Raw genomic sequence first — 22668 nt, 5'->3', positions numbered from 1 at the left:
TTCCAAATGTACTGAATACTTAGTTAATCCAGGGTTAAGACCATTATACTCAAAGCTGGAAACAGACAAGTGCTAGTAACACCCATTTCATATATGTAAATATATACTCCAGAACCAATCATCAATATCCACCAAACCCAACTGAACCTGAGAAGCATCATGATTAAAAGGAAGCCAAGAGTTCCCAGCGCTCAATATCTAGACAAGGGCTTCCCCTAACCTTATCAGCCTTCCCAGGTTCTGATTTATTTAACGATAAAGCCATCATGTCTAACGTCAGAAACAGATACTGCACATATCAGTAACTAAGTTAAGCAGGGTAGGCCCTTTTCCTTGTTGACCAGCAAAGGCATAGCCGGTCTTTGATGCAAAACCCTTTGAACCAAAAGAAAAGGCTCAGTTTGCACGGTCTCTGATCACTTCAAGATCCATTTCAGTAGGATCAGTAGCCTGAATCTCATAGTGGACACCGTCAAGCTCCCTCCTGAACCTGTCCTTGGAAGTAGCATACAGCATCTTGGACCGGATCCGTGAAATCGAGGGTGACCTGGCCAGTTTGTATATATCACAATAAGATGGAGTTGATGGACGATAAAATTGGTCAAAGCAAGTTCTTTTTTGCTAGAAAACTTATTAAAGCATATCATTCTTTGGTTAACTGAGTCTCACATGTAACTACAACTCAGGGAATTAATTCATGGTCACTGGTAACCCAGTAACAATCAATTCAAACATAACATAGCAGGAATAATTGTCTTGGCATCCTCAAAAGAATACAGATCAATGACCTGAAGCACAAAGTGAAAAACAAAAAGCAAATTGACAAGAATCTACATCTATCAAAAAGAAGACCAAAACCCCCAAATATGAAAGGTGCAGTTGAACAAGAAGTTCAGTCTAGAAGCAAGCTCTTAGCTAGACTCCTCATAGGCCAGTCTTCCAGGACAAGAGAATCAGCAATTTTAGTACTTTAGACAGAAGATGTACATGACATACAGCCCCTTCCCCCTTCCCCCTTCCCCCTTCCCCCTTCCCCCTTCCCTCTTCCCCCTTCTTTTCTTTTCCCCTCTTTTTCCACTCACCAATGAAAACAAAATTTATTTGACACGGGGAAGATGGGAGGACAAAATAGGCAAAAAAACATAATAGAAGTAATCCTGTACTAAGTCACGGATCTAAGCACCTAGTTAGATGAGTAGTAAATCTTTTATATAAGAAATTTTGATTCTTCAGTTAATTGAAAGGAAGTAAAAGGAGTGTAAGAAACTTGAGAAATGTATATTCAAAAGGTCCAAGCCTTCCTAAAACCACATTCTAGAGTCCGAATCTACTGATTTATCGACTCTATTCTAATGTCAAACTAAAATTCTTGAAAACACGTTGATCTTATAAACCTAGTTCAAGTGTTCAACGCAGGATGTGTGGCATTGGGAGCTGCATAACATGATTAACATTTCTCATAGTACTCAATATTTGGATCAGGACAATTTCTAGCTGCATAAAAAGTTGCAAAACCCAACAAGCACCTTTCTTGCACCGAGAAATCCAAGCAATCTCAATGGCAAAAACTCCAAACTAAGGTTTTGGGGTCAGATAGAACTTAATGTGCACTCCATTGGATCCATTAAAAAACACCTTCCTCACAGAACCAGTTTTTTCTTGATAGGACCTTCAATACCTCGTACAACTTCTTTTTTTTTTTTTTAGGGAAGATTTCAAGAGCAGTTGTAATGCAAGAGTAGATTACAAGTAACTAACTCCGCAGTTTACAACCCTAAACAATACAAATAGGAACAAGAAACAAAGAAATAATACCATCAAATAAACCCCTAAGGATACAATACCCATATAGGAGCAAAACCAGCCCAAAACCCAACCCGATAGGAAAGAGAGAGAACTTCTATAAAGCTGGAGAGAGAAAGGTGCGGCCAAGTCTGTGGGAGTCTGATGGAGCTGCACTTTAAGGTGTAAATAGTCCCTAGGGAGGGTACAAAAACCTCCCAAATATGAAGGGCTTCTGACGGCTGGTTATGGAGTTATGCGCTTTCTTGATTTTCAGACCAAGGAGAGAGAATGTGAAGAATTCTGCAGGAACAACAACTTATCTTTTTCAGATAACCTTCAAGAGATGATCGATTAATCTTCTTAGAGTATAGAACCAGTCCTCCAAAGGATCTGCAGATCATATCTCAAACTTGGGCAGCAATGAGGGTCGATTGGCTTCAAGAACAAGAATTCTTGGGCTGGCTGATTCTGATTTTGTATACTTTAACAGGTCTGAACTTCTAATAACAATAAACAGAAAATAAAAATAGAAAAAGAAGAGTCAATGGAGGGTTGAGAATGATGAAAGAGAATAAAAGAATGAGTATCTCACCCCTCAGGTTTTGGGTATCACACCCCTCAAAGGTTTAGGCATCTCACCTCTCAATAACAGTTTTTTTAGCTAAAGAGTAATCACTTCATAATTCATTCATTCAAATCTCCAATTATAAGTACATAGGATCCTCTATTTATAGAGGACAGAATAACAATCAAACTACTACTAGGAGCTAGTTTCCCAATAGGACTTAACACTCCTACTACAACTAGAAGCTAGTTTCCCAATAGGACTAGACACTCCTACTACAACTAGGGATTCAAAATAGGATTAGGACTTGACTTTATGACTCCAACATGGAGTAGAACTAACTAATAGTCCATATAGGACTTTACAACCGAGCAATGGCCTAATGGGCCTTTATTAAATTAAATAACAACTAACTAAACTAATGAATTAAATCCTATTTTTCTACCTTCTACCCATATTTTAGGCCTATTAAAGTGGTCCATTTCAAAGAAAACCCTTGGGATCAAAGGCCCAACACATATATAACACAACCCAAAGCTTATTTGCAATAAAATAAGCCCAAGTGACTTATCTACATCAACTCGCCCTCTCTTAGAAGAAATTCATCCTCGAATTTTGTAGAGTGTGAGGGTGATTATATCATGGTGCACGTCCCTCTTCAAGCCGTAGAAAAATTCAGGTAGCTCTTTGATAATAAAGATGTAGTCTAGAATGTGAGGAGCTCGATCTTCAAGATACTTTAATGGGATGACAAACTCCACATGCTCAACTTCAGCATCTTCGGATGTATCTTTAGGGTCATCTACATATGCACCTTTGATCTCTTCTAACTTCAATGCAACATAAAGCTCTTTTGGTTCATCTACCTGATGGTTCTTAATCGGTTCCATTGATGATTCAAACACAACTTCATTCTTGAACTTCTGAGGATCTTCCTCTTGGTTGTCCGCAATCATCACAGTTGTTGTAGTGTCAAGTTCCCTAGTTCAACCTCATTGTCCATTGTGGCACCTTGTTGCTTTCGACTTCTCCCACATGAGTCTTGTTGATTGAGACATCAATGACTAGTTCTTCCTCAACAATAGGAATGGCTGAAAAAAATTTAACACTAACCTCAACTTTTGACTCTAGTTCACTGGTCAAAGATGTCTTCTCTTGCTGCTCCTTCGCAATAGAAGCCAATGAATCCTTCATGCTATTGTCAAGTGTGAGTGGCTTCTGGACATCTGGTGGAAGGAAATACATGTTTCGTTCATGCTCAGATAGGTACATGCCTACCAACTCATACTGCATCTCATCCCACGTTCTAGGTTTATATTCTTGAGCTTGAAGTTGCCTTTCACAGACTTTCCATTCCATTCGAACACAATCACTCATCTGGGAACATGCATATTGGCATTTTTGTGTCTCTGTTAAGTTGTAGTTGTCAAAATACATATCCAATTCACACATCCATTCAAGGAATTCCCTATGAAAATAATGTGGCTGATCATTAGATTGGGCAGCAGTAGAGGTATTCTGATGAGAATCCTGTGGAGGGAAGAGCCTTCTTTGGAAATATACAAGGAGGTATTGTGTCACTAACTCGTACTTCATCTCTTCCCAAGTCCTAAGCTCATGTCCTCGAACTCGGAGTCACTTTTCATGGACTCTCCACTAATCTCTAGCACAGCCAATCAACCAGAAGCAAACAACTTGAAACTTTTGTGTCTCTGTCAAGTTATAGTAGTCAAAATATTCCTCCAGAGAATCTAACCAATCAAGGATGTAGAATGTATCCCTTTGTCCAGCAAAGTAATGAACTGATGGAACCATCTTCGGTTAAGCCCTGATAGATTGTTTGGAGCTTTCTTCAACCGTAGCTCTGATATCACTTAATGCAGGAGTAGATTACAAATAACTAACTCCGCAGTTTATAACCCCAAATAATACAAATAGGAGCAAGAAACAAATAAATAATACCATCAAATAAACCCCCAAGGATACAATACCCATATAGGAACAAAACCAACCCAAAACCCAACCTGATAGGAGAGGGAAAGAACTTCTATAAAGCTGGAGAGAGAAAGGTGCTGCCAAGTCTGTGGGAGTCCGATAAAGCTGCACTTTTGGATGTAGATAGTCCCTAAGGAGGGTACAAAAATGCTTTCTTGATTTTCAGACCTAGGAGAGAATGTGAAAAGTTCTGCAGGAACAACAACTTGTCTTTTTCAGATAACCTTCAAGAGAGGATCGATTGATCTTCTTAGAGTATAGAATCAATCCTCCAAATGATCTGCAGATCAAATCTCAAACTTGGGCAGCAATGAGGGTCGATTGGCTTCAAGAACAAGAACTCTTTGGCTGGCTGATTATGATTTTGTATGCTTTAACAGGTCTGGACTTCTAATAACAATAAACAGAAAATAAAAATAGAAAAAGAAGAATCGATGGAGGATTGAGAAGGGTGAAAGAGAATAAAGGAATGGGTATCTCACCCCTCAGGTTTTGAGTATCACACCCCTTAAAGGTTTAGGCATTCCACCTCTCAATAACAGTTTTTTTAGCTAAAGAGTAATCTCTCCATAATTCATTCATTCAAATCTCTAATTATAAGTACATAGGATCCTCTATTTATAGAGGGCAGAATAGCAATCAAACTACTACTAGGAGCTAGTTTCCCAATAAGACTAGACACTCCTACTACAACTAGAAGCTAGTTTCCCAATAGGGCTAGACACTCTTACTACAACTAGGAATTCAAAATAGGACTAGGACTTGACTTTATGACTCCAACATGGAGTAGGACTAACTAACTAATAGTCCATATCAGACTTTACAACCGAGCAATAGTCTAATGGACCTTTCTTGAATTAAATAGCAACTAATAAAACTAATGAATTAAATCCCGTTTTTCTACCTTCTACCAATATTTTAGGCCGATTAAAGTGGTCCATTTCAAAGAAAACCCATGGGATCAAATGCCCAACATATATATAACACAACCTAAAGCTTATTTGCAATAAAATAAGCTCAAGTGACTTATCTACATCAAGTTGGTTATAGGCTATACACTGATCTGACAAATCAAAAGGACTGTCTTCAGGATCAGGTATCCAGAAGTTGAGATTATTCACCTTCTCAGGATGTGGACTCCCTAGCTAAAACAATAAGGCAGCTCTTAGTAGTCGCACCCTGAAAATACAAGTTGGGAATCAAAGAACCTTGTTCTCCGTCAGATTCACCAAAAGAACACCTATTAATCCAACCTACATAAGAATCACAAATAAACTTTATGCTGAACAGAAACACTGTGACCATATGCATATCCTTGAGAAAGGATGACCAGCTTAACCACTTAAATCATTCCCTCTTCTTCTCCAGTCAATTAACTCTCACTCTACCATAAAGTTAAGTGAGCAAGTATCCCATGAGAATTAGTGGACTGCTGCATTTCCTCACCAAAGGAAATGCGACAGTCAGATGTCACTTAACCTAACCCACTCATACACCTGCGTAGCTGCTTGAAAAAGTAAGTGCCTCTCTTAGATGAATTGTCCAATAATATAGAAAGTGAATTGAAGTTAAGGATAAAACAATGAGCAGAAAATGGTACGTACACATTAAGACCACAGGGAAATTTTTATATGAAGGGCTATAAAGCCTAGTTTTAGAAATTCTCATCCCTTGAAAAGACTATATCCACAATTAAAGGATAACCATTAACAGAAATGATGTGTTTTCCAACTTTAAAATATCTTGAAAACTCGTTAGTAATGCAACTGAGCTCAGTCTTGTCTTCCAAAATCCAGGTTTACCACCTACCAGATCATGCATGAAATATTTCTTCAGAATTTTAACCCTCTAGAATACACAAGGTCTAAGATGATCAAACTATTGAAAAAAAAAATAAAACAAATAAACATATAAATAAATAATGAAACTATATATCAAGTAAAAGCACAAAGAAGCAACTTCTTGAAGTTAATTGAGTCACAGAATGAGATAATACAACAGGAAGCATACTATTATCAGTATTATGTCAGATAACTATGTTCACAGCGAACTGTCTAGATGTCACTGCTCAACAATCACAAGGTAATGTAACAACGTAAGAAAAGAATAGAATAAGGTTGGAAAAACCACCGAGTCCCACACTGCCACAACTAAGCTCTTCTATACACCTGAGAGTTATATGCAAATGTTGACATTAGAGCTGATAGCAGACATTGGGGTTTTAAAGAACCAACCCTTAAAAAGAACAAATGCTACACATTATACGCTAGAACTTCAATTGGCATCAGAATGAATAAACCCTCAACTCTGAGTCATGAAAAACTTTATCAGGATATGATGACTTTAAAGAGCTACAGTTCTACTGTCAGCAACAAACAGATAGCAACATATATGGGCCTTAAGGTAAAAAGGAGAAGCTAACCATGCAATGAAGAAGATCTTGCTCTTTTGGCAATTCTCAGAGGTCACAAAATCAAAGTCATAAACTGCATATCGGCAGTCATTCTCTGGCATCGCTGCAGTGAAATCTTCATAACTCTCAGCTGGACCTCCAGTCTTCTCAACTACAACTTCCTTTTTCTTTTCATCAATCTTATAAATCACATAACGATGCACCTTCTTCCTCTTTAGTTCCAAAAATGTATTTTTACTGTGATCAGCAACTCCCAGGCCAGAAGCTGCATTCAACTGCAAACCAAAATCTGATCCATAAATACTTACTCCAATTTAGGGGCAAGAACAAATAACCCTAATTGCATCGTGCAGCTCAGCAAAAGACAGTTACTGTGATGCAACAGAGAGATGGCCACAAAATAGATTTATCTAGGAAAATCAATTAAAGAACATATTGTTCAGAAGCACACCTACGACTTAAAAATAAGCAAATTTCTTTCATAATCATTTTTTTTTTTGGTAAGAGCTAGGATCTTTACCACATGTCAATCTAGAGGGAAGAAAGGGGGTGATTGGACAATTACAAATTACAAATTCCAAATGATTCACCCATCGGAAAAACTAGAAACCAGATCCCCTGACAAGTCTGACACTAATACAGACAACAAATACTTAAAGCAAAAATCTTCATAAAGATTCACCAAACACCATCAGCATAAGCTGCAAATAACCACGATATTCGTCGAGATCTACCCTAATTCGGAGAGGAAAAGCACAAACTTCACTCTAGAAAATTAAGAACGTCGTCCTCTATCACAAAATGAGAACACAACATAGAGCGATAAATCAACTATTCAGCAGAAACTTGCAGAAGTTGAACTGAAAATAAATAGAACAAGGGAACTCCAAATTGTTTTCCGAGACCACCCAAGAAACGATGATCTGATCAAGATCTGGTCATCTTAGATATCAAAATCCAACACATCCAGATACTACTGAAACTATGAAAAAATTACAACGCAATCGAGCTTTCTAACGTGCATGCACTAGTTTTCACAAAGTTACATCATACCTAACCATAGTTTCAGAAAATATTAATTATATTCTCTCCCAAATTTCCACAATGATCTACTATTTCAGAAACTAAAGAAATCGATTTACATGTATCAACAGCTGCAAACTAAGATGATTAACGAGAAAAAAGAGATTAAAATCTTACCCCTCCTCCTCTGAACGACATAGCCACGAATCTTCAGCAAAGATACAACAAAGGGAAGGAAAAGAAAGGAAAGTTAGAAAAGAAAATGAGACACCAGCAGCAGAGGACACTTGCTGGTTTTAGTCTGGAATCCCTTCACATTGCACATATGTACGAAACGGGGAGAGAGAGAGAGAGAGAGAGAGAGAGAGGGAAATTAAAATAAAATTCCAAAATATTGAATGGAGAATCTGCGGTGGTGCAACTGTGCAAGGAACAAGAGAAGAGGCGCGTCGTGGTTTGATACTTTTTCATGAAATGACCGCCAAACCAACCAAAATTCTTGCCGTTTCGTACGTATCAATTACTCAGAGTTACGGTATAATTCCTTACCTCCGGTATCTCTCAATGGGCCTATATGGGCCTGCTTCACCATGGCAGTATAGGCCTCAGATTTCTTACTAAGGCCCATCTAAGACTCAGATTTCTACTATAGGCATGGTTTCAAGTATCGGCCTGGGATCGGCCATATTGAATCGATATCAGCTGAGAACGATACCCGATCTCTGATCAATTCAGATTGGTGGTAAAATAGTAAAAAAATAGTACTTTTTTATAAAAAGTATGGGCAAAATCGATCGATATCCATGTATCCGATCTGATCCGGATCGGTATTAGATTGCTATTGGAAGAGACTGATACCGTCCCCTAAATCCTTGACAATAGGGGTGTCAAATGGTCGGTTTGGCTCGGTTTTGGTCTAAGAATAAGACCAAAACCAATTCGTTAATGAATTTCAGTTTTAGTTTTGATTTTGGTTTGGTTTTGATTTATTTTGATTATTCAATATCAGGTTAATATATATTAGATCGGTTTGTTATCGGACTTGAACCATAATGAAATTTTACATTTATAATCTATAGTGATGAAAGATTTGATGAGGACGCTCTATATATGTGACGAAATCATGATTTATTATATGAACACTATGATAGCTTAGTGGTGGTATCTTCAGCTTGTGGAGCCAGCACCCAGGGGAGGAGGTCATCGTGGGTTGCCCAGATGGTTAGGGTGGTGGGTTTTTTTTTTTTTTTCTTTTTTTGTCCAGGCCAGCTTGTGCGCACCTTGATATTAGTTATCTTTCTCTTACAATGATAAATCATGATTTCACCACCAATGGACAATTAATTACTAAGAAATCAGACACCTTGGTTAAAAAAAAAAATACTAAGAACATAATTAATATTGAAATCACAAAATGAACCCTACTATCCAATTATTTATTTAACTATCTAATTAATTTTGCACAAGTAAACAAGGAGATCAATAAAGCATTGTTACAATCTACAAATTAATTTCATATTCATTATTTATAACAACTCCTTAAAAAAACAGAAAAATTGACAATCAATTCATCTATTTATAACCTCAAAATCACTTTTTTTTATTAATTTCATTCATTTTGGTTATTGATCGGTTCAATTTGATTCGATTTTTAGCCGATCTAACATTTCTCAATCTAAAACCAATCCAACAGGAATCGATTTAATTAAATCTGAATTTTATCGATTCAAGCTAGGTTTTGACATTCCTACCTCAATAAAATTTTTGGCTCCTGTACCCACCCCTTTTTGTAACTGTAGTTAAAAGTCCCATCAAACGGAGTAAAAAAAAAGTGGAGAGTAATCTCAAACTTGGCCCAATAAACCAATACCCAAGCCCAGAAGCCCGTGGAAGACTAGAAGCAGGCCGGCTGAGGATTGCGTACGTAGATTCTCAGTGGGACCCATATAGTGTATATCACCTAAGGAAGAAAAGAGGTATACGATACCTTCCCCAAGCACGGAAGTGGATTAACCAATAACCGGGACTCTCCAACCCTCCGTCCCTTTTATTCCGATTCCGAACGGTGCGTAATTGGCACGCAACTAAAGTTGGGAACATGGCAGGTGAGGATCAGGTCAGCCATCAAAGCCAACATCATTTCTAGTGCTGGCCGGTGGATCCACCTTTCGCTTTCAAAAATATTTCCTTTTGTCTTTTTTTAATTATTGTCGAATATGTAGGACTCTTTTTTTTTTTCACTTTCTGGATAGGCATCGAAATTATTATAATGTGGATTACTTTTTATTTAATTCCAGCGGGTGTCCCACTGACACCGACATAATGCACGGTTTTTATAAATGAATGGTGTAGATGTGTGTTAGCCAAATCACTTTAACTTTAAACGGTTCAGATTGGCAAGAGAAGCATCGTCCGTTCTCCGCGTCCCTTTTAAGGAAAACGCATAATCACATGCACAAAAGGCGCACTTAATGCTTACTTTGACCGGTAGGTAATGAATGCTGTTTACCCTTTTTATCCTTTTTCTTGAACAAAAGTAAAGATGACTAAACAATGGGGAGTAGATTCCCTCCAACGCCGGTGTGCAATTCACGGTCAAACGAGGGGATTGGAAAAGACAATCTTATCCAATAGAGGGTATTTTCCGTATTTAGAATAAGGAAGAAAGAATGTTACCTATTTGCTTGAATGTGTCTACGTCTAATCACGGTTAGTACAGAAAGACCATGCTGCCCTGTATGTTCTCTCATTAGTTCGTGTGTTGGCATATATTTTTATCAATATTGTAGCATTATTTTGCCTTTAGAATAAGTTTTAAGAGGCATGTTACATAGATTCAGATTGTGGTGCATTTTGGATTTCGAACTGATGTCATGTGAATCTTTTTCTCTAAATAATGAGAGGGTATTTTAGCATATTTTCTCTGTCTATATTCTTTTAGTATAAAACATCTTTTTCTTCTCATGCATAAAATTGGTTCATTGCACTTGTGCTCCCCTATGTTGTTTGCTTAGGAAAACTTTGTTGATCTTGTTTTCTGGAAGATAATTGGAAAAAATTGAGAACAATTTGCAACATGTATCAAGAGATTGGGAATTTACTCCACTCTTGACATTGTTCAATATTAATATTTGACCGATATTGTAGCAATTTATAAACAATATTAAGAAAAAAATAAAACATAAAAATGATTGAAAGAGTTTCATAAAAGGCAATATACTTCCTATATTAATGTGTAGATCAATAGAAACACTAGTAGAAGTATCAGAATAAGATTTTCACCTTTCTGGAGAGATCAAGATAATAAGGTAAAATCGTTCGATCCAAACACATACGGGTCGATCTATATCAATATCGGCATCAGTATCGGTATAAACGATGATCCAGGGCCCAGGCACGGAGGCACCCATACCGTGAACTATAAATACCTGATTTCACCGTCGGAGGTCTTTTAAGACAGCATAGGAATTAGGATTGGTTAAAAGGGCGGGAGTCGGGAGCCCTAGCGGTTGGAGTTGTTGAAATTTGCAAGAGGGTTTCAAAATATAGGTGGAAATAGGTTTCAAATTCCGTGAGGAGGGAATCGTAGTTTTTAGTCTCAAGTTTCGAAATTTTGCGCGTAGATGGAATCAGATGGTAGCTGCTGAGAAACCCAATTATGTTCGTGTAATTTCTGTTTCTCAGGAAGAAAATGGGTTTATCTCTTAATCGATTTTTGAAACTTTTGTTTCTTCAGGGCAACGAACTTCGTCGAACCCTTCGGCCATGCTTGCATCTTTAATGAGCAAAAGGGAAAAGCTTCACCTAGAGCTTCGAAACATAGAAAAACAGGTATTTGGCCTTCCTTTGCTTTAATGAGTTCTCGAATGAGGTTTTTTTTGCTGTTTAATGGTGATCCTTTGAACTTTAGAGAGGACATGTTACTTTAACTTGAATCGTGCTCCATCCTTTGCGGTTTGGCTACTAGAGTAGTTTAAGAATGCAGGTCTGTGAACTGGATTTTCATGGAATTGAGTTCCAAGGAGATAATAAGAGTGCCTCCCACCCCGCCCCGCCCCCGGCCCCGCCCCGCCCCGCCCCGCCCCCTCTTAATTTACGAGAAGCAGATTGTATTTGATCATGTTAAATTTGTCTCGAATTCTTGACCCGTTTTGAAGAATGACCCGTTTTCTGAGATCTATGATGAAAGCAGAGGGGTCCACTGCGACCCGATGGATCGACCCGCGACTTGGAGTATATAATGTACTATTGTTTTGTTGAGTATTGTCATTGTAATTTGGGGGTTTTTTTCGAGTTAGGGTTTCAGAACGAGTTTTTTCGCCGCTGCTTGGGTGTAATCTCTCTTCTGCATAGTGAAACATCTTATTCTTTGCCCGAGGACGTAGCACACCACATCGGTGTGTGAACTCGTTAAATCTCTGTGTGTTGTGCGATCTGTCTTGGTTTATTTTCGTATTTCTTGGTGTTTGCTCTAACATATCATACAAAATGAGATTAGCCAGAACAACCACATTCTTCATTTTTTTTGGTATATTTCCTATTCTGCGTGACCATTCAACTGCCACACTCCATGAATAGTTTGATACCAGTATATCAGAGTTTAATCCTTAAGAACTTCCATAAATATTTAGCAGCATCCAGGAAATATGTATTTATTATTTTTTTATTGAATTTGAAGCCATAACCTCTGGCTTTCTTTCCAGGTCTATGAACTAGAGACAAGCTATTTACAAGATTCAAATCAGTGTGGGAATGTATTGAAAGGTTTCGAATGGTTCCTATCGGCTTCCAAGAGCATGACCAAGTATGTGTTTTGGCCTTCCACAACAAGATTTTGTTTTTGATGTGTGTGAGTAGTAGCTTAAATCCTCACATACATCCATAGCTCCTATGTGAGGTTAATTTTCTGTTAGCATTTGATCTATTGGGTGTTTACTCATGATCTTTGGATGTATAATCCACAGTAAAGTTTACTGTCAGAATATTTGAATGGTACTAGTTATTTTCGATCACTTTTCTGACCCAATTTATTTATAGCCATCTAATTTTTTCTTTACTATCAAGGGATTCTCTGTGTAAGTTACTAAGTTGGTTGGAATTCTGCTGCGGTGTCTGATTCATAATATTTATTTTTCTCCTTTGCCTTCTGGTCATTTATTCAATCTGTTGGCACTGAGACACAAGTCAGGAAAGCTGTAGCCTGCAGCATGTATCTCTATTCTTCATGGTACTTGATAGGTTAGTTTCTTGAAAGATCTCTTTCAGAGAAGCGCTACCAGATATATGAAGGAGCTGACAGATTTATGAAGGAAAGCCAACCTTCTGCACTTAGGGCTGGCAGGGTGTCATGTTGTATACATGTATGGTACATAGGTAATAAGAACCGTTACTCATCAATTTCGGAGTTTGACTCAACCAGAAGGCACAAGAGTACTGGGTTCATGTATATGTTCCTATAATTTTAATAAAATAATGTACAATGTATATTTATGAAAGAAAAAAAAAAAGAATCTTCATACATATTTATTATGAAGTCATGGTTCATCTTTTCTCTGATCCCTTATAATGATAAGTCCCAACAATTTCAATCTGCACAACTTTGCAATCCTCACTTTCATCCCCAATAATCTAATTATACAAAGCTATTTAATTTATGATCTTATCTGATCACACAAAGCTATTAAATTTATGATCTTGAAGATACTAACACTAACACTAACACTAACACTAAGACTAACACTAAGACTAACACTAACACTAACAATAGGCAAATAATGTAAGAGAGCTAGGCTGCAAGAGACTAACACACAACAACTTATGGACAGAATACAGGTGATTCAATAACACTAACACTCCTACAGAAATCAGGATTGCAGTGACTAAACACACAACAACTTATGAACAGAATACAGGTGATTCAATAACCCTAAATCAAACAACTGATAGGCTGAAATAACATAATAAAATCTCAGGTTAATCTGATGGTTAAAAATGTTCGAGAAATTAAGGTTGAAAATGACTACTTATATTTCGGTTAACAGATCTGTTGCATGCATGTACTGGCCTGGGAAAACATCAGGTTCGAATAAGATATTGAAGGAACATACACTGAGTTAAATAAACATTAAAACAGAATTGATATTACTTGGAAAACTCAGAGTTACAACTCGATATTCCTTGCTGGTAACTGACGGAATAGGTTGAATAAAATAAAAGAAGAAGATAGAAGACAAAAGGAAAAGATACGTTCAAGTCTCTCACTTGAACTGGAGAGTAGGTCTCTCACCTAACTCCAACCTAGCCTCCCATTAGGGTTTCTGCATCCCACAGATCTGCCTCTAACAGTCACAGCATAATGCCTTTTTTTTTTAATATCAAACTTCAATCATGGCTGTAGTAGTGGCCTTCGCCCATATTTATAATATACGAAAATCAATTACAAAGTATTCTCCATGCGTGGGAGAAATAAATCTTCTAGATACACCTAAGTAAATCCTACTTTCTAAAACAGAATATTGGAATTAGAAACAAATCTAATTAATAGCTATTACAATTAAATGGAAATAAACATAATATGAAGTAGATAAAGATGTAAATAGCTGAATTTCCCCTTCACACGCAAGTTGGCTCCATACAGCTGGCCATGGGGCCCACAGAATCTGGAAATATACTTCCTTAAGCTGTGGTTGATACCTTATTGGAAAGCAAGAGTCCATCTTCATACATCTAGCATTAAACCCCATGAAATATGGAGTTAATCTTAATTAGTCTTCCTTCAAATCAGCAAGTCAATAGGCAAGGAAAATCTGGAAAAAGTATCTCTAAATATCATCTCCACGCAAATTGTCCTTGGGTCCATTATCTAGTCAAGAACTAGGCCACACGTGACCAGGCTATATTCCACAGCAATTATGCACTGATTTTGGCATTATTCCTGTGATCTACATTGCCATGTCCATGACCTCTGCTGGGAAATCCAGAGCCATGACCACATCCACCATTGCCAACGACAAAAGGAGAGCTGTCCTTAGAAGAAGTGGTGGATTCGGATTTAGATAGGGAGGGGGACACAATTTGTTGAATCCTGCTATATGCCTCATTCATATAGGAAATCTCTCACCGACTAATATTTGACTTCTGGCAGGTTGAAGGTCAATTAGAAGATGAAGGTCAAAGTCTAATTGAGACAAAAAATTTGCAACCAAGAATTCATTATGTTGAGATTTGAGAACTGCACGATCAGCTGAGAGGGGCTAATATACAATAACTTCCTCCCACATGCCCTTTAGAGCACTATAGTAGTCACTAACAGATTTTCCATTCTTCTTAAAAGAGGGGGAAAAAAAATTTCATACAAATCAATACCTCTCCTTAAGTCATCCCAGACACTCTTGGCTGTGGTATGAAACATAACATTGGCATCCATAGTAGGCTCCATACTATTCCACAACCTAAAAAGTAAGGTATCATTCTCCTTCATCCACTCCTTATACTCAGTAGAGGTTGTAACAGGTGGACACAGTTAATAGTCCATCGTCCATTTGGTTGTGATATAAACTTTAACTGCTTGTGCCCAAGGAAGATATTTCTGTGGGAGGTTTGGAATCAGCCTTAGTGTTGTATAAAGCCGAACGCTTCACAGAGAATAAAGTAGACATAACCAGCCACAAAGAGCAATATTTGGCAAACACGAGGATAACACCCAGGCCTCAGTACACAACCAATAGCGACAACCAGCAATAAATAAAATAACCAAAAGCACAAGGCCCAAAACAGCAGCCAAAGATCTCCAAAATAGAAAGCCATAGGATAGGGTAAAACCCTAAAATCATAGACACCAATAACCCTAAAACTGATGGGAGTTTGGGTTGTCTGTTTGATCTGGAATTTATACCACAGAGAATCCAAAATGGAGAGGAAAAATCCTCCAAAAAAACACAGCAATCAACTACAAGAGAGGGTTTTTGGAAAATCTCCTAAAAAGTTAGGGTTTGACAAGAACGAAGGAAATCTGATCTATCACACCAAAAGAATATGATATCTCCCTAAAACAGTATTTACAATGATGTATGTGAGTTACTGGAGGAGGAGAATAACCAGCCAAAAGGAAAAAAAAACCCTGCTCATGGAGAGAAACTTACTATGCAAGGACCAAAACAGCAAACCCTAGTGCATGATAAGGGCATCTTCTGGTAGATTTTTCCTTCCAATAATCTCAGTAATAATAATGATGAAACCTTAGTTGTGCATGATAAGGAAAAAAAAACCTAAGGTTCGACTAGTAGAAAACAACATAGGTGGTTGTACACCAAAAAAAAAGAGGGAAAAACCCTAACCACACTTAAAACAGGAATGAAGATGGAATCCTAGGTACTGAAATCAATGCTCTGAGCTAAAAAATTTGCACAGGTGAAGTGGAAACAAGAACACTTCTATTATCATTCATCGATATTGGTTAATGTACTTTTTATTTTTTCCAAGAGTGTGAGTGGGGAGAAATGACTTCATGGAAATTTAACTTTCATACTAGCAGGCGCTGTGTATGAAACAATTGAAGAAATTTGAATATCAATTGTTTCATCTTCCTTCTCAGCGTCCATTTTTTAAATGCGAAAGTTCATTTTAGGACAGTGTCTCATTTCCAAATTAGACCAGCTATCAAATCAACCCTGGCTAAAGGCTGGTGGTATGTTGGAATCCAAAAAATTGCTAATACGTTAGGAATTCCATCTGTGCAGGGCCCCCCACCCTGTAGCGTAGTAGTTCACTGTATGTATAGGATCCCTGCCATGCTAAAGGATGTTTATATGATATTATGATCTGCAATTCTGTATGGTGCTACTGCTCCCTGGAATCAGTTAAAGAAAGTTAATGTTGTTGAAAAACAAGCATGTAGGCATGCACACACACATTTTTGCAAAGTTGTCACGGCATCATAGGCGACACAAGGCATTGGAGGGGGCCTGGACAGAAGGCAACACCAACAAGGTGACTGGATGCATAGGTGTTGCCTTGAAAACTATGCATTTAATATTGAAGACAGTAAGATGGTACAATATGATGGGATTCAGGCCCTCTTCTTGTACACAGAAAAACTGAAGAGAGTGAGGGGAGAGAGAAGTAGGGAAATCGTTGGAGGAGATGAGTTGAAGAGAGATGTGAAGATAGAAAGAAGAGGGGTAGTCGTTGGAGGAGAGCATGTTTGGTGTGGAATCCCAATTAAATGGTAGATTGGCTGCTTTTTGAATTTCCAATATTTGGATCTGAAAAAACGGATTTTTATTCCTCAAATTCAAATTCCAACTTTTAGTTGGCGCCCATCATTATTTTTTGGAGAGACATTTTCCCTTATGTTTGTATTTGAAAGTCTGAAACGTGAGTTTTTTTCTTTTCCTTTTTTTCCCCCAGTCTAGCACATTCTAGTAAGGAGTGTTGGGTTGTGGCCATCATAATAGTCATGGTGTCCAGGTGACCCAAGTCGTTGGTGGGGTCTTGGATGCAACTTGACACCAACAAGGTGACCAAGGCGTCTGGTTGCCTAGGCAATGCCTTGACAACTATGGTGGCCATATCTTGGGATCAAATCCTGCCTCTCACCTTTTGGGGTACAGTTGGAAAATTCCAATTCTGCACCGGTATTTTCTTAAAGAATTTCTCTTTTGATTGCATTTCAAACTTGAGTAGCATTTTACCATAGGTATCTAGGAGATCTTAAATAAGCAGTGGGGTTTTTGGGGGGGGGGGTTACAGTTGGAAAATAAGGCTGTTTCTAATGCCATAACCTCCCCCCGCCCCCTGCCCCCCCAAAAAAAGAAGATTGGGGGCTTTCTCAAACTGAAACTTGCAGTTTTTAGTTTGACTCAGTTTCTAGTCCTCGGTTGGTCTATTGCCAGACTGAATTGAGAATGGGTACAGTTCCAGCTGAACCAGTCTGGTTCTGTTTTAGGACTATGGTTAACATACTTTTACTTAACAGTGGAATTCTCTTTTCCTTGGAGTATGTCTTTTGGGATTCTTTCGATACTGGACTTGTCTAAGCTTGATGATTATCTTGATTGTTGTGGGATATTATAATAATTTGTATAAATTTTGTGACCCCATTTAGTTGGGATAAGGCTGAGTTGTTGTATAAATTTTGTGAAAATTTTGGATGCAGTCTGAAGCGGTCTAGGAAGTTCCAACCTGAAGATAGGCTTTTTTCATTGTCTTCAGTTACCTCACAAGCAGTATGTATCCTGCATTTGATATATTTAGTCGCTATTGGACTTCTCATCTTTTTCCTGCCCTTCCTTCAGCTTTCTTGGACGAGCAAAATTTGGTTCTGCATGATAAACCTGAATTCTGAAGAATAAAAGCATAAAACTAGTTAAATGACACATTGAATTTTTATGCTTTGCCTTATCTTACTATCTAGTATGCTTAGTAAAGAAATTAGCCAAGCTGCTAAAGTAGCTAAAGTTGTAATGAATCCCGTCGATAAAATTAGTCCTATGGAAAGTCCATCAATTCCCAATCTCCAGTGAAAAATAAAAAATATTTATTCTTTAGAAATACTCCTCCAGTTGGATTAATGGATCGTCGAATTTGAAATGATAAAAGAATGCATAGGTCATTAGAGGTTCTTAAACATATACATAAAGTATACCAGTTTTCATAGCCTTTGTTGTTCATGGGGCCAGACAATGGAAAACTCTGTTAATCTACCCCGTAAGAAGAAAATTATGTGAAGGGAACAGAATTCTGTTCTTTAATGATCTTCAGATTAGCATTCATTGTTTTGGAGATAAGGGGAAAGCCCTCTCATATAGAAATAAGGCTGTAATTATTAACCTATTACAGGAGTCTGAAATGGTCAAAAACCAGAATCGAAATAGTAAAGCATCAATGGTTAAAGATAAAAAAATGTAAAATCAAGTGTTTAGGGAAGTATTATTAATCACACAGTAAGCCAATGGCCTAGAGCAATTAAAGGGTAAAATCACATTTGTATGAAATGATAAAGTAAAAGCTTAGAGCTGGGGAAAGTAAGTTGCATTAAAGTTTTACACCCCATCCCCAAATGCCTTGGGGTCCCTGAACAATTTGGAGAGTAAAGTCATATTTGGTGAAAAAAAGGCCCTCTTGTATGGCTCTAATATGGCATGTTGCAGATCAGGTGTTTGGGCAGGTTGGACTCATGTCAAATTTCATTCATAATGGAGTTGACCATGCAGTGAGATAGGGCCAATATCTTAAATATGCTGATACATTTTGGGGGGAGGGGGGGTTATACATTTCTTGGCTAGGGGTTATATAGTTCATGGCTATAGTAACTTCCAATGTGGGACTACCAAAAGCCATTGAAGGGGATGCACAACTTCATAAAGTTCAAAACTTTTTAAGCATGGATACACAACTTCAAAAAGTTTATAACTTTTTAAGCAAAAGAGATTCATTAATTAAAACTTTGTGAACTTCTCGTACCATTACTTTAAACAGTAGTCTAGTTAAACCTTTCAATTATTTTAGTATTTGAAATATGAATGAAGGATTTAATTACTGTTATTATGTCCTATTCTTTCATATTGTCTTTATTGATTTTCTGTATCTGAACGCAACTATGCACTGGTCAAGAAAATTGTACTCCATCAGTAAATGCCTTTGTTTTACCAGCATAACCTATGCACTTGTGATACCTGATGCTCTCTAAATGTCAATTACTGTAATATCTGCACAAATACTGACATAATTTTGTTGAAACTGTAGTTGGCTGCACGGATGGAATCCAATTAGCATGTTTTTGATGCTAATGCTTCATGGTCTATGATGATCTTACCTTTGGGATAAAATTGGCTATTATTACCTGTCTACTCTCTCAACTTTTGAAGACATCAAACTTGATCAGTGGCTTGATCAAGTTTCCTATTCTATGGTCCTATCCATACCTAAGAAAATTATGTTCAATGAGTTCTGGCACAATGTTACTAATGGGAGATTTAAATAAATGAAAACTTGCATATGGAAAAATCCTGCAAATTACATTCCAGAAAAATGTGTCTAAAAAAAAAAAAAAAACTGTGTACAGTAGTCATTTTGTGTTATTGATGCTGCATGCATATCTTTGAAGAGTATTTGTGGTCCCTAACACCCATACTTTGGCCTATTTTCAGGCTGACGAACAGCTAGTTGGAAGAGATGGTGAGCCCATGGCACACTCACATTTACACATGGATATATAGATAGGCTGTACCAATTCAGTGGGTAGTAGCTCAGGTAGCCAAACCTTTGATGAATGAGCCTTATCTTCCATATGCCAGCTTAGTTGGCACTCATTTGTGAGCATGTTGTCAACAATCAACATCCCCTCGACTTGTGGGAAGTTTCACTCAATTCAATATTTTAATGGCTTATATTTTAAATAAATCCAATACATGGAAAGTGGTATGGTTGAGTAGGGGTCTGAATATTGGCACCTGGCCAATCTATAGAGCATTCCTTGTACATTTATGTTCAGATTGACCGTGTCATATCTCCACAAGATATAAACAGGGTCATGCAGTCTTGCTTGGTTACCTGGGCTACCCACAACATTTTGTGTGCATAAATATATACATTCTGGCTAAGAATAGGAATGCCTTTTCTTTCTTTTGTTCTGTTAGATGGAAGATCAGATTTTGGTCCAAGACGGTCAAAGGGTGGAGGTACACCTGCAAATGGACAGTGAGTATACCATACCTCTACTAGATATACAGTAGAAAAATCAAATGTCCAAGCCTTTTGAACAGTTTTGGTTCAATGGACATAGCAGAGGATTGGAGGCTAGTGAACCACTTTATCTTCCTACCAAAAAAGAACTGCTTTTATCTTAGAACCTATGTATCGATGATTACATAAATTTACAGATGTCAGATCACATTACCAGAACATGAATGACCAGAGACTTACATTCATATGTGGTATATGGTGTGTACATATGTTTATAAATATACTTGTTCCATGACTTGCACAAATTCTTTTTCCAGGGGAAAACCAAAGAAGGGTCGAACAGCCCCAAGGGATGGGAAGAGAATCAGACCATCTAGTGAACATGATCTTGATGAGGAAGATGATCCTGATTTGAGCTTGATGTAACTACCTTCGTGGGCTGAGAGCCACTGAAAAGTCCAACAAATTAGAGGCAGAATGGGATGTGTTTGCTCTCTAATCCATTCCTAGATAGAGAAGTAAGGTTCACGTGAAGGAAGTTCATTATATCAATTGTAGAAATCCCTTTTTCAAGACATTACTCTTTTTAAGTTCCTTTCTTATATCTATTGTAGAAATTCCCTTTTCAAGACATACTATATTTCTATTTAAGCTAAATATAGATGGCTGAAGTGATAATTTTGTAAACATTTTGAGAAGATGGAAGAAAATGAAATGTTTCGTTTTGTTGCAGTTTCCAGATCAAAGTAGATAGCTATATCTATATCAAAGATATTTGATAGATAGGTTCCTTTTGGTGCCTATTGTGGTGCAGGGTTATGGTTATAGGTATTGGTGGCAGTATCGGTCACTTCACTGAACAATATCGATACGATACAGGATGTGGATTAAAAGACAAACCACTTTTTGGCCAATCCATTCCATATTGGTATGGTATAGATTTCGGGTACCAGCAGCCATAACAATACTTTGATCCTTGTGGTGAAGGCGAGGTGTGTAAGTTTGAATTTCATAGAGAAATGCTGAGAAGTCCACATTTGCTTCGACTATACCCTTACCTTATTCTAAGGTTGCCTTAATCTTGATTCCGAATGTAGCGGCCAAGACTGTCCTGATGACTAAAACTAGTGCACCTCAACTTCTCAAGTATTTAATTACATTCACCACCGCATGCCTTATCTCGTCATGTGATTTCATCCTGCATCCCAGGGGATGAAATCTTTGCCCCAAAGAAAATTTCTCACGGGGTATGGTATGTACGACGGCGAACTCTTCTTCCCTATTGTGTTATTGGCCGAATGAAGGTGAGTTGATGGTACAATCGAACAAGGCGAGGGTAATTTGATTAAGAAAACTACTTGCCTCTATTGAGGAAGTCAATACCTCCCTACTGTAAAAGAACAGAATTGTTCAAGTTCCAAGTTGTCCTCCTCTACTCCATTAGTACGTATTTTAACTTACAATAGCATGTACTGAACATAACTCCCCACTACCTCTCCCATTAACCCCACCACTGAAATAACAACTCACCCACTACGTGAACTTGGAAACATGGAATAATAATAAAAAGACACATGTAATACTAACATAAGACATGCAATACTAACTTAACTATCTCATAACTGATGCACGTATCAGGGTATTTGTTGGGTTTTTCTTAGGTAAAAAGATTGCTTGCGTACCCCTATGCCCAGATACAAGAGGTGGTGAAATGATCACCCTGCCCCTTGAGTTGATGCCCATGTGGGCATTTTCATTGGCCCGTACACTCCACAGTCTCCTTGCAACCAGGTAAGCAATCTCTTGCCTTTCTTCTTTTTTTGGTTAGGAAGTCGGAATTTAAAGTTTACCGAAGGTAACAGGGCCTAACAGTTTGCCAGAAGGTATTGCGATTTTAGTTGCTTGCATTAAAAAAAAGTACTCTTCCAACTGTTTGCTTCAACTTTAGGTATGCAGTCGATAGGGGTTGATGAAGCCATGCATAAAGAATGAGAATCAGTATAGCAAACAGATATACTATTAAATTTTGAATGTTTGATCTGAATTTACAGACAAATGATGATCGACACTAATCCTGTTGAGGGTTCAGTACCTCAAAATGCCCAGCAATATTTTACAAAAAATAAATAATTTAACAAAATCAGTGAACTAATTAGAGCAGGCACTGATAAAGCAGTTCACACTTCATATTTTTTTGGGGGGG

General features: G+C 37.7%; 2 protein-coding genes across 3 annotated transcripts; one reads left to right on the top strand and one right to left on the bottom strand.

Moving 5' to 3' along the window:
• Positions 1–70: 70 nt before the first annotated feature.
• On the bottom strand, positions 71–8158 carry LOC122091725 (actin-depolymerizing factor). The gene is made up of 3 exons (XM_042661832.1): positions 7959–8158; positions 6768–7033; positions 71–547 (listed from the first exon to the last, which is right to left on the bottom strand). Exons 1-3 carry the CDS (start codon positions 7977–7979, stop codon positions 397–399), a joined length of 438 nt encoding a protein of 145 aa, XP_042517766.1. The 5' UTR covers positions 7980–8158; the 3' UTR covers positions 71–396.
• A 2992-nt stretch (positions 8159–11150) lies between these two features.
• LOC122091800 (chromatin modification-related protein MEAF6-like) lies at positions 11151–21197 on the top strand. Of its 2 annotated transcripts, none has more exons than XM_042661945.1 (7): positions 11151–11417; positions 11518–11612; positions 12485–12585; positions 17938–18007; positions 19931–19958; positions 20390–20480; positions 20783–21197. In XM_042661945.1, the coding sequence occupies exons 1-7, from the start codon at positions 11405–11407 to the stop codon at positions 20889–20891; spliced, it is 507 nt and encodes a 168-aa protein (XP_042517879.1). In that variant the 5' UTR covers positions 11151–11404; the 3' UTR covers positions 20892–21197. The 2 variants fall into 2 exon arrangements, with proteins under 2 accessions (XP_042517879.1, XP_042517880.1); XM_042661946.1 differs by having other exon boundaries at positions 11161–11417; positions 20420–20480.
• The last annotated feature ends 1471 nt before the right edge of the window (positions 21198–22668 follow it).

This window comes from Macadamia integrifolia, chromosome 10 (genome assembly GCF_013358625.1).
Source record: "Macadamia integrifolia cultivar HAES 741 chromosome 10, SCU_Mint_v3, whole genome shotgun sequence".
NCBI classification, from domain to species: Eukaryota; Viridiplantae; Streptophyta; class Magnoliopsida; order Proteales; family Proteaceae; genus Macadamia; species Macadamia integrifolia.
Note: the sequence above shows the minus strand (reverse complement) of the source record. Positions and strands in the feature narration are given on the sequence as shown.